At 40.5% G+C, this 12,437-nt stretch overlaps 1 protein-coding gene across 1 annotated transcript; it reads right to left on the reverse strand.

Moving 5' to 3' along the window:
* Positions 1-473: 473 nt before the first annotated feature.
* Positions 474-12,437, reverse strand: RBX1 (ring-box 1). The gene is made up of 5 exons (XM_072868433.1): positions 12,284-12,437; positions 9,795-9,873; positions 3,375-3,445; positions 2,027-2,112; positions 474-652 (listed from the first exon to the last, which is right to left on the reverse strand). The coding sequence occupies exons 1-5, from the start codon at positions 12,359-12,361 to the stop codon at positions 640-642; spliced, it is 327 nt and encodes a 108-aa protein (XP_072724534.1). The 5' UTR covers positions 12,362-12,437; the 3' UTR covers positions 474-639.

Raw genomic sequence — 12,437 nt, forward strand, 5'->3', positions numbered from 1 at the left:
CTTTATGAGCACTGATAAAAACTAACATTCAGTTAATGTCCCCCGAGCTAAACAGATGGAACTGGGAACAGTTAGTGAAATTCTCCTCTGCAGGGGAGCTGGTCTAGTCAAACTCAAGAGCAGAAGCAAGAGAGTTTCTAATAATGACACAACCCCTAATTGTATAGATCATCATTTCAACTCAGCTGCAAGAAAGCATGTCCACACGAAATGCTATTTGCATAAATTACACTTAGCCAGGCCAAGTCCTGCACCCATTGCACTACATGATGGAGCTTAATGCCGACCTCAGTGAGCCAGGGGTGTGGTTCTCAATTGCGTGGGAGTAAGACCAAACCGACAGTCAAAAACTGGGCATAGCAACAAGGAGAGCTGCCCAGCTTAAGAGTTGCCTAGCTTAAGTCCCCAGTCTCCAGATAATTCTCCTCCCTCATTCACTGACTGCCCACTCCTGAACGCAAGACAAAAAACTCTGACAGGAAGCTCCAGCAAGATTTTATTCAATGGTATACAACAGGGAGAAATTAAGATTAAAGAAGAATTGTATACATTACTGGTTTTTCAAGTTGCTAAAACAGACCCATAGTGACACGAACAACTGAGGCTGACGACATAACAAGAAGCGTGGTCACCATCTCTCTAGTGTCCATACCTGCAAATACATAATATGTTAATGCTTTTTAAAAAATTATGTTTCATACTAATGCTGATTTGGGCAGATTTATTCTCATTCTACCATGACATAATTAAGATGTAAACCAGATGAAGGTGAAATGCTATGGTATGGAAACCTTAGGAAGTTCTCCGTATTTCACTTCCCCCAAAAGTCTATCCAGATACTAGTTAGAAGAGAGACTGAGCCATCCACAATATCATATGCAAAAGACCCTCAGTATCATAATCTTTTGCCCTCAATCCCACTTCAAATATACCCTGCATGAAAACAAGGCCAAAGCCTGCCATAGCCCCAGATGTATTACTGAGCACCCACAAGAAGATACTCATTCATGTCTCCATTTCTCATCATGCTGCCCATGCAATATTAAGTCACTAGACAAGCAACATGGGCTCAGTTTTCACTGTGTTCACTAAAACATCTTAATATCAAAACTATGGTACTCAAGTTGTCATGTCAATGATGATTTGCACAACTGATTGTGAACCAGATCCCAGTGACAATCCTGAACAGTTATAATATCTGTTTTGCTCTGTTTTAATCTGGACTCTGGTTAGAATTAATAAGTTTGTTTGTTTGTTTTTAAAAGGGTGCGGGGAGAGGGAAAATGCACAGTTAAGAAAAGATTAATGGATAAATGGTGCAGAATGAAGCAAGTGACAGGCAAACTTCCTAACCACTCTCAATGTACAATTACCTCTCAAAACACAATTACGCCTCAAAAACCCATCCATGGACCTCCTATTATTATTCTAACAACAGACCTTTGAAAAACACAAAACAAAACAAAGAATACAGAAATTATGAATAAATGGGCCAAGGCTGTAGCAATGGCTACATGGATATTTGATTTCCAGATGCTAGGAAATCAGCTGTATTAATCTCTGAGCCTATTAGAGTTATAAAACAAATCACCAAGATACAGAGGGACCCAAAAGGACGTCTGGCACCTCAGCAGAAATGCTTTGGAACACAAGAAGTTAAATTCAGGTCATTTTCTAAACCCAAATTGCTCATGCGGCAGTATAGTATTCACCTGAGGCTCCACTTTCAGTGAATTCTATTTCTCTTCTGCTCTCCATTCTTTAGAGAGAATGTCAATAGAAATCACTACTTTTTAACAACTCCCACCTACCCCACAGCTATCTGGGCTTCCTTCAGAGCTCATTTACCACTGGGTGACTAAGGAAAGGTCCCTATACAGCAAGGTGGAGAAAAAACCTTCCCCAACAGCAACTATGCCCTCAGACTCACAGATGAGAGAGATTACCCACATATCTGACATTGATCATTTCTATTAACAGAAGGACAATTGGATTTTTCATCTTGAAATCTGTGCAGGATACCTACTTTTGGAACTCCCATTCTCTGTTGTCCAGCGGACATACTTGGCGAGTTTTGAGCCAGCGAGAGATGCAGTGGAAGTGGAAAGCATGCTGGAAGAGAAAGTGCAGATCACATTATTTCAGAACACATGAATGTATCCCAATGTGAAAACTACCATTGAAAGCATCATGGTGAGAAGAGAGTAGCAAGCGTTTACAGACAAAGGTGGGGAGGACTAATCAGCGAGCTCACTGGTAAACACCAAGGAATTGATCCACATTTTCAGAGAGGAAGGGAACATTAGTGAAATGGCAGCAGGGAGCCTGTTCCACAGTGCATGCAGTGGCAAGCGACTGACTTCTGATGAAGGAGAGAACGCACAGTTTAGCAGCTGCTAAAATTGGCAGAGCAGATGCTGATAAGAAGCATAATCAGAAAGACAAGAAAGAGGATTTCACTGTGAGTAGCAGGGATGATATGCATGTACACATGCTGAAGCTTTCTGCCAGTCTTCTGGACAAACTGAAGTCTGAATAAAAAGGAACTTGCAAAATTAGAAAGAAAAAAAAAAAATCTCTATTACATGTTGAATAAGGACACCCTTCTCCATATCCCATACAGCTACTTATAAACAAGTTCCACTTGTGGTAACTCTTGCACACAAAAACATAATTTTGACACTAGAATATTCTGACATGGTTAAAAAAGTTGCTCTTGTCCTCTACAAACAGAATTGCAACATTTATAATGCTGTTCCAGCATTATCCTGCTGTAACTTCATCCCACAGCATAGTGAGGATGGGCCTGAGGAACAGGTAGCTATTCCATTACAGAAAATTTTATCTTCCAACTCAGGCCCAGGTTAGTTAAGAGGTATGCACGTTTGAGTTCACACGCTAGTGGGACCATGTACAAAGGAGTGCATACAGCAACAAATTGAAGAGCTGGAGATTATACACTAGAACCGATTTGATCTTCCTCCAAAAGGGGAAGCAAATCACCTAGTTACCCCATATTGACTCCTTGAATCAGCCCTGCACAAAGACAAATCAAGCACGCTGACATCCAAGTAATCCTATTACCAGGAAAAAGAAAGGCATAGCTCCTAGGCAGAACCTTGATCAGGAAAATCATGCTCAAAATTAAAGATCTATTATGCTTCAAAAAAATATGGGTAAAGGCCCATCTTCCTTCTCTTCTGTGTCTTCCCTATTGTACCCCTCCAACTTTCACTCTTTCTTATTTTTTCTTCAAAGTTCTTTTTTCTGGTGGATTATCTGAAACATTTTATAGAATTTGTTTTGTCCTGAGTCATGAAAAAGGGGGATAGCATCACCACACATAAGCTCCACAATAAAACAGTTTTCCTTACATTGCAGACACCCCATGCAACTGTGCACTCTTCAGAGGTAGCTGATGCTTGGTTTGCTTGACATTCTATGCCTGTGAAAACAAAGATTAAGCACATATATGCAGGAGTAGAAGATGTACATGCAACACCAACTGGTAGATTTCTTGATAATAGCAAGGTGGGGGGTAGAAGAGCTCTTTGTTTTGTTACGTTTATTACACCAGGAAGAGTCAAGAGCTGTTGGTTTAATGTGTACCGTTTTCCCAAAAGTATCAGATCAAAATATACTTCATCCTGCTTTCCCCCTTCCTCTACACTTTTAGTATTCCAAATTTCCAGAGGGCAGGAGCACATAGCTCATCTACCGGTAACATGTGTCTGCTTTCCAAATTTTAAGGATAAATACTTTTAATTTGTTCTCTCATGTTTTAATAGATGTCTTTTGATGTTCAGTTAGTTCAGTAGCAGATCCATGAAAGAAAGTTTACTTAAATTTGTTACCCAGGTTTCTCTAAATATAATTCACTGTCTTGTTAGACATTTTGTACTATCCGTTATATTTACAAATTAATTTGCTCGTGTAATGCTGGAGTTTGCCAGTCTCTCTTCTAAAGTCTTGTGACAGATAAGCACAGCCCAAAAATACACAATAGAAAATACAGTTCAAAATGTATTTTTGGAACTTTTTACACCTTAGCTGAGTACCTAGGATGATCCCAAAAAAGATAAATACTATTTATGGGTTTGGGTTATGTTTTACTTTTTGTGTCAGGTGGCATAGATAAAGTAGATGAGAGAGAGAAAAGAAGGAAGAACAGCACTGAGAAAATAAATCCAGCAACCTGGTTCTTCATTCTAGAGCCTGAAAAATTCACTTCTGCTCTAGCTCAAGAAGAAACTTCAGGAGAAAAAAAGGTATTTCCAACTCCTCCACAGCCAGCAGCACAAACTTATGAGACCAACATTTTACTTTCTGCAAAAGGATACTTTCTTTAAAAGTCAAGCCCAAATGGTTTAAAAAGACATGCTGATAGATGATCAGCTTAGGTTGTTGGGTTGTTCCCCCAACGATACATGGGCTTGTTCCTTGCTTGTTTTGCAGATCTTTTTTTCCTGGCAAAGAAAATGTCTGAATGAGCTCCAATTCTCTGTTCACTTTTAGTGTGCCCAAATATGTTCAGAAGAAAATGAATTTGATTCACCAATTAAAGATTCAAAAACTTTCAAACCCCACAGGTTTGGCTGAAAAATGTTATCTTTATTTGCTCTGTCCTACTCATCCCTTTCTCATTTTTCACTCTCAGGTGTGGAGATGAACAAAATAAGAGAAAGGCCCATTTTTCCTGAGATGTGAGAGAGATCAGTTAACCTTGGTCACAAGAAACTACTCAAAACAAGACTGAGGTCTAAAGAAACTCAGTAGCAGCAACTGTTCTGCAAGATTTGAATGAATCTGTATTTATTATACAGTTTACATCAAGATATGATATACTACAGCAGGAAGTCCAAAGCTCAATCCCTGGCCTGCCTATAAGAGAACAAAATCCAGTGCACCTGAAATGTCTGATGTTTTAATTCCTTAAGCCCTCAATACATACAGCAATAAATCTGATTAAGAAAATGGAAGATGCTCAAGAACCTTGAAGAGCTTCAATTACTTTGGACATTTGTTTAAAATTTGACACCCAAGATTGCTGCAACAATTTTACTGTTACTGCAGTATAGACTCATGGTTTTGCTGAGTATCATGGGGCCTATTATATTAAGTTTTAAATATTTGGCATGAGTCCATACAGTAACAGAAAATTGTGAGATGAGTAGTAGAAAATGGAGAGGAAATTCATTTGAAGGAAGAAAAGTCAACTGGTAAGCAAACTTTAACTCAGGAAGTCTCTGTCTGCTGAAAGCAAGGAAAATATTCCAGTGCACAAAATACTCATCTTGTTTCTTCTCCTCTTTCCCTGCTGGAAAGAGGATATTGAGCATATTAGATTTGAAGTCCATCTAGCCCATTTTTATGTCATTTTCCCCCCCTCTCCTAGTGGCCTTAACCTGTGAGCTGTATGCTTTGGAACACAATACAATTTATTTTTTTTTCAGGCTTTAAAGGACTCTATTTTGACTGGGAGTGAGAGCAAAGAAAGGTGGTTTAGGTAAGGAAGAAAAGCAGCACTGAAATTCATTTTAGTGTTACTCAAACATTCGCTGACCAGCAAGTACAGTCTAGAACATGACAGTCCCAAAAGCTTAAGAGGGCTGAAAGATACAGCTAAAACCTGAAATACCTGTAAATAATTATGAAAGATGCAATGGAAGCGTTTCAACTCAGGGAGTTACAGAAATGCATATTATATAATGGTAACTTCTGAATCTTGGCATCTATTAAGAACCATCTCTCTTCCTATACACCTTCTATTGCAGAAATCTTCTGTATATTTATGTAACAAGAAAAGTAGCCCAAGATTTAAGTAGCCATAATGGCAGGTAACAGAAGTAAAGTGCATGTCTTTTGTTCACAGCTACAGTAACAGCCCAATGCACTGGTAAATTTGATGATAAGAGCTCTGCAAAGCAGCTTCCGCTTGAGCAAGGGTAACCACTGTATGGGTTCCCCTTTCTCTTTACATGTTGCCTTCTAAAATTATGTCGTGAAGGGATGGACTTATTGGGAAGAAGAGAAATAAATACACATATCTTGGCTAACACAACACATCATGTACTCACTCAGAAAAGAGAGACAGATAAAACATATAACCAGGCTAATAAACTTAAAGTACACTTGTTACTTGTCCTATGAGGAGCAGCTATGGACTTTGGGCTTGTCTAGTTCGGAGAAAAGGAGGTTGAGGGGTGACCTCATTGCTCTCCACAGCTTCCTGAGGAGGGGAAATGGAGAGGGAGGTGCTGATCTCTTCTCCCTGGTATCCAGTGATAGGACGTGTGGGAATGGTTCAAAGCTGCGCCAGGGGAGGTTTAGTCTGAGCATTAGGAAGTATTTCTTTACCGAGAGGGTGGTCAAACACGGGAACAGGCTTCCTAGAGAGGTGGTTGATGCCCCAATCCTGTGACTGTTAAAGAAGCATTTGGACAACGTCCTTAATAACATGCTTTAGCTTTCAGTCAGCCCTGAAGTGGTCAGCAGTTGCACTAGATGATCATTGTAGGTCCCTTCCAACTGAAATATTCTATTCTATTCTATACCCCCAAAACGTAGGATGAGCTCTCCAATTTAGTCTTTCAAACTTCAGAGGAATTTCAGAATTTTCCACTTGCAATTCTCTCCAGTTTCTTAGGAATTATCTACAGATTTTACTAAATACTTACCCTAAGTTCCCCCCCATCATATCATTCCTTCTACTTATAACCCCCTTGCATGACACTTAGTATTTCCTGTTAGTATCACATTCTCAAAATATATGTACACAGCTATCATCTTCCACTCCTACTTATGACTTCACAAATATGCTTAGTTCTATTCTTTTATTCCTCTCATAAATCGAAAATCATTCAACCTGTTAAGCATCCTGATATTCTTCTTTGGATTCTATCTGATCTATCTGTCTTTGTGAAGCTGGAATATCAAATGCGATACTTTGCATCTTACTATCAAAGAAAGGGAATAGTATTTTGATGGCACATTTTACACAGTTCAAAACTATACCGGTTACCTTACTACAATATTCCATTCCATGTTTTAGACCAGAAGGCAATCCACTGTAATAAACATAGTGTTTAGTTAACACTCCCCAACTTACCATGTTGCAATGACAGCACCAGAAAGCAAGCCTTTGAAGAAATCAAGAACACTGCTTAAGTAAAATCTAAATAGGACCTGGGTTTTTCCAGAGAAGAATGAAAACAAAACACTGAAAATCTACTCATTCCTCCTGTACACTGAATACAAACCATATTGAGGGCGGGTGGAATCCTTTGACCATATTATTACCAAGTCATAATGTACACACATGAGAATAACTGCATGACACCTTAACATTGTTATATCCTAGCTTTCAGATGCCTGACTTCATAATGTTAACAATCTTGCATTAGCATGGCTGGCGTTACTTATCACTCTTGTAATGTTTTTCCTTTCAAGGCTTCTCTTCATCACTAGGAGAGGGAGACATTTGTATTCTGCATTTTATCAAATTGAATCTTGTGTTGTTCTTCCCTGCACATTCTATTAAGTTTTTCTCAATTTCCCATCACTTCACATCTTATGTTTGAAAATCTAATTAAACTGCTGTTTAACAACATTAATGACCTGTAACAAGGAAGTAAGTAAATCCAGAGCCAACACTGATCTTGGAACACCAATTTATATACCACTTCTACTCTGTATACTGTCAATTTTCATCTGTCATTTGCAGTCCAGGCTTTTTATAACATTGCTTATACCCAAACTAAACCAATAACGTGTTATGCTTGAGCAACTCAAAAAAGAAAGAAAGAAAGAAAGAAAGTTACCTATGGCCTCTTCCTTCACTGTTTTTCCTAATCTACCTATACACTCTTAACCCCACCCTTTTTTTGGTAGGATTTCTTTTTTTTTTTTTAAAGAACCGACACACAAAATTCACTACTGGAAAATAACATCTGTCCATTCTCCTTCCAGCTCCTCCACATCTCTCCTTCATCCTCATATGTCCTATTTGCTATTTATAAAAAATAGCAAATATACGAGACTGTATTTGGTCTCTCAGGGGAGGCACTATTAATTTTGAGGCAGATTAATAGAATGAAACATGCCAGCATCCATTATCTTACAACATATCCCACTTATCATGAATAACGATCTTGAATTACAGGATTTTATCTATTTATTCTATATATTTGTAAATTCTCTAAATGTAACTTATGTTCTAACAAATCTTTAAAATTCCATTTGCCTGTCAGTGGCATGCTTTCTTCTCTTAATATATCATAAATGTGAGAGCCTAAGTAGTAGTCCAGTGTCCACCTCAACTACTTTTCAAGATGGTACAGGTTAGAAGTACTTAAAAAGGAAATCTTTACATCAAAGGACCTCGGCGTATTTCATAACCCCTATTCTCACTTGCTTCTCTTAAGTGTTATCATTCCATTTCTAATAACCAAGAATAAACTGAGGCATGGATAAACTGAGGCAGTAGCTGGCTCAAAATACAAACGCATCTGTCCCAAAGCAAAGAATTGAACTTGCTTAACCCATTTTCAGCCCTGTGCGTTACAGTGTGTTTTCTCTTTATCTAAAAAAACCTTCTGAAAGTAGTTTTGTAATTATTATTTAAATATGATGTAAAATCAGGCGCATCTCTCACTAGTTGTTACTATAAACTTGAGGTCTCATTTTTCTGAAACGTTTTATTTTCATATAGGCTTACTGACAGTAAGATACCATTACCAGTAGTTCCAAGGGCTACTGCATAAAAACAAAGTGCAACAAAACTATCACAATGGGATCATGACAGGCTGTTCCCAGACACCGTAGCTGTATCTGCTCTTGTTTTGGGGGGTTCCACATTTTAGTAGTACTGGCAAATTTCTGTCTATTAAAAGGTCTTCTGTCCTTCGTGACTTAAACAAGATGGACAGTTATGGTGCCAACAATATATTTTCAGTTTGGGGGGAGGAAAATGGTTTTGTACTCATTACCAATCCTTTATGGGGCTGAAACCAGTGACTTTGTGTATGCACACCTATTTCACGACAGAAATTTGTATACTTAATTCCATTAATTCCACTTTATCTTCCTACATAGCAAGCATATTTGTTAATTGAACCATCTAGATTATACAGCAAAAACTCAAACCAATACTAGCAATACTTTGGTTTTTATTTCAGCATTTGATTATTCTCCTTTGTAAAGGAACAATTAATTCTCTAGGTGGCTACAAAATTCCCCATACTATAACATTAACTAACTTATACAAGGTAGTTTTTGTAGAATGAGGAATCAAATGAAGTCACTGGTCCAAGCCTTTCCTGGTCAGACACAGAAAGTGTTACAAGATTTCATCCTAATGAGTGTCATTAAAAAGTTGATACCTATAGCAACATCCCCAACCTAATACCCTAATCCCCAATCTAATACCTCTCTTTGTGAGCAATAGCTTGGACCCTGAGTAATTTCAGTTCCTGCTGCCTCTTTATCATTACTCCTTTTCCTCTTTGTTGCACCCCAAATACACTCAGCAACATCATCTCATCTGTAGATGTGGTACCAAGTGATTCTACTCTTTACAAGAAAAGGGTGAGGGAAAAGCAGTATGGTGACAGAGGTCACAAAAATAGATTATAGGACTTCAGCGTTACATAAAATAGAGCTTAGTATTTGCACTGTGAAGACTTAGTTCCTAACTGAAAGCTGCATTTGCTGAATTATACCCTCAAGAGGGGAAATTTCAGCTGTGCATCATGTACAAGTCAAAACCATCAACTGTCTTCCCCACCATTACTTACATAGATCCATAATATGGTTTCTGCAAATGGCACAGTTATCAACCACAATGTCCCATGCCCACAGAGCTACTGCGTTCCACTAGAGAGAGGGGAAAAAAGAAAAAGAAAAACATAGTTTTGACTCAGTTTACAGCACATAGAAATCCTTATTATTCCTCAAGATCCTATGTATTTTTTAAATGGAAAAGCTGGGATATTTAAAAAAAAAAATCTTAGAAGTCCAGAGTAATTCTTTATCATGAGTTCAGAAGCTTACTATAAAGCAGTGGTACATTCCTCTCACATACCTCCCAGACCCAGTGTCTCCTTACAACTTCAGAAACAACAAGATAACTCCCATAGTCCCCTTTTTTGTGAAACAAATGCAAACATCTGCATTTCTATTCAAGATCCAGAGGCAAGGATGCAGCTCATGCCACATCCTCAATTCTGATGGAAAGGACAGTCCCCTGCAGAAAGGCCAATCCAGATGCCATTTTGTTAAGAGGAATTTCCATTATTCGCAGCAGTTCTTCTAGTAATCACCCCCCCAGAGCAGTTGGGGCCAAGAACTAAAATAATTTCTAATGCTACCCTTTGCTGACTCCTGAACAATCTCCTCTGCAAAAAGGTTACTAGGCAATCACCTACCAGCAAGGCTGAATATAAAAATTTGAAAGTACTACCAAATTAACCTTTCAAAGACTTTGTTTATTAAAAAAACACAAACAAAAAAAGGAATATCTCTGTCCCATGCTACTTCAGGGGAAGCATTGGCTACAAATTTCCATCACAATTTTAGAAAACTGATTCAGAATGAGGACTTTAAAACAAGCTATGCAGAAAAGCATAGCACCTTTTTATTCCTCCCCATAAAAAACATAATTAGGTCTTTTGTAAATTCATTAATTAGGTGGGCTTGCCTTCAATATTCAAAGCAATCCAACAGCATATTGGTAGACAGGACAATCTTCATTTACTACTTAAGTATTCTTGGTATTTGTTTCCTTCCATTTTTTCTGTATATGATTGTATTGACTGCACTACAGTAAATCTTCTCTACTTTATTCCATTTATGTCTCAATGTTTTCACTGCTTCCCCTCAGTTCGGGATTCTGAAGAAGGAATGCATATCGCCAAGTATTGACAAGCAGTATCAATTTTGATAAGCACTTCAATTTTTCATTAGTACTGATATAAAAAGTCATCACAATACTACTAAGTCTTTCAGGAAATGGGTCAGTAGTGATTTCATTTTTTCTCCCCATCTTCTCATTTCAAGTCTAGCCAGCCTTCTGGCTGAGGTACTCATCTCTCAAGGACTTCATCCACACTTCAAGGCAGCTAGGATAAGAGTTCCCAGCACCTTTATCTCTCCCACACTCTCAGGTACTTAATCTCTTGTCCCAACATAAGCTACTCTTGGGACCCACAGACCTGTACTGAGCCACACATGCAACAAATGCACCTTGGTACCTTGCTGGGGACGAGGAATGCCACTGACACATAAAAGGTGCCACTTCGTGCTCCTCTCACGTGATTTTGCATCTGACCCTATTCCCAAAGAACAAGCAATCACGTCATCCAAACGTCATCCAATCCTTCTGCATAGACCTGCAGCCCTATACAGAGATATGGCTTTCCATCATCACTGATGACAGCTGCATTTCAAACAAACTAGGCCTGGAGACCGTCCTTCAAGCAGGAATCACTGTCTGGAAATGTCTGCTGATATCCAGTCCAGGGGTCATTTTTCCTCAAATTCTACCTTAGTGCAAGCCCACACAGCCTCTCTACTTCCTCTGTGCCCTCGTGCAACAGGTTTGGACTATTACCAGGATTCAGCTGACAAACTGGTGGCACTGGACAGAACAGCGGTACTCTGGCTGTTTTGGGGATGCAAACAAAGCCATGGTGACAGAAGAATATTTGCTGACTACACACACGTTGTTATGGCTTGATTTAAAGACGAAGAAAAAAAAAAGCGGCCACACAAATTTGTGCGAAGTGTCTTACAGAGCACATGGGGCAGCTGGGGTGACTGGGCCAGAGCGGCCAGGGCTAAGGAGGAGGCAGCACTCCACGCCTGCTCCCCAGCCCGAGCTGCCCAGAGGCTCCGCGTAACGCGGCCCGGCCGGGGAGGGCACAGAGCAGCCGAGGCCCGGCAGGGTGCCAGCGCCCAAGGGGAGCCGGCGGCGGAGCCCCCTGACAGGGGCAGCCCCCTCAGGCCTCCCTCCTCCCGCCCGCGGGCCCACGCCAGCTGCGCCCGCTGATTGGTCAGCCTTCGCTCCACGTGCGGCGATTCGCCTCAGTCATTGGCCCGGACGCACGCCAAGACTCCCCGCAGTCACCGTCCCGCCTCTCCCGCTGCGCCGGTGCGGAACCGGGCGCCCGGCTCTGTGAGGAGAGCGAGAAGTCGCCCTCCCCCTCGCCCCGCTCGCCGCCAACAGGCCAGCCCCGGTCCCCCCTCCCTCTCGGGCCAGCTGGAGGAGCGCGCCGGCGAGCCTCACTTTCTTCACTTCGAAGCGCTTCTTGCCGGCGCCGCTGTTGGTGCCGCTAGGGGTGTCCACATCCATCGCGGCCGCCATTTTGGATGCGTGAATCGCCTGTCCTGCTCCACGCGCATGCGCGACGGGGAGGGGCACGGGGACGGCGAGCGGAAGG

Source organism: Ciconia boyciana, chromosome 1 (assembly GCF_034638445.1).
Source record: "Ciconia boyciana chromosome 1, ASM3463844v1, whole genome shotgun sequence".
Lineage (NCBI taxonomy): Eukaryota > Metazoa > Chordata > Aves > Ciconiiformes > Ciconiidae > Ciconia > Ciconia boyciana.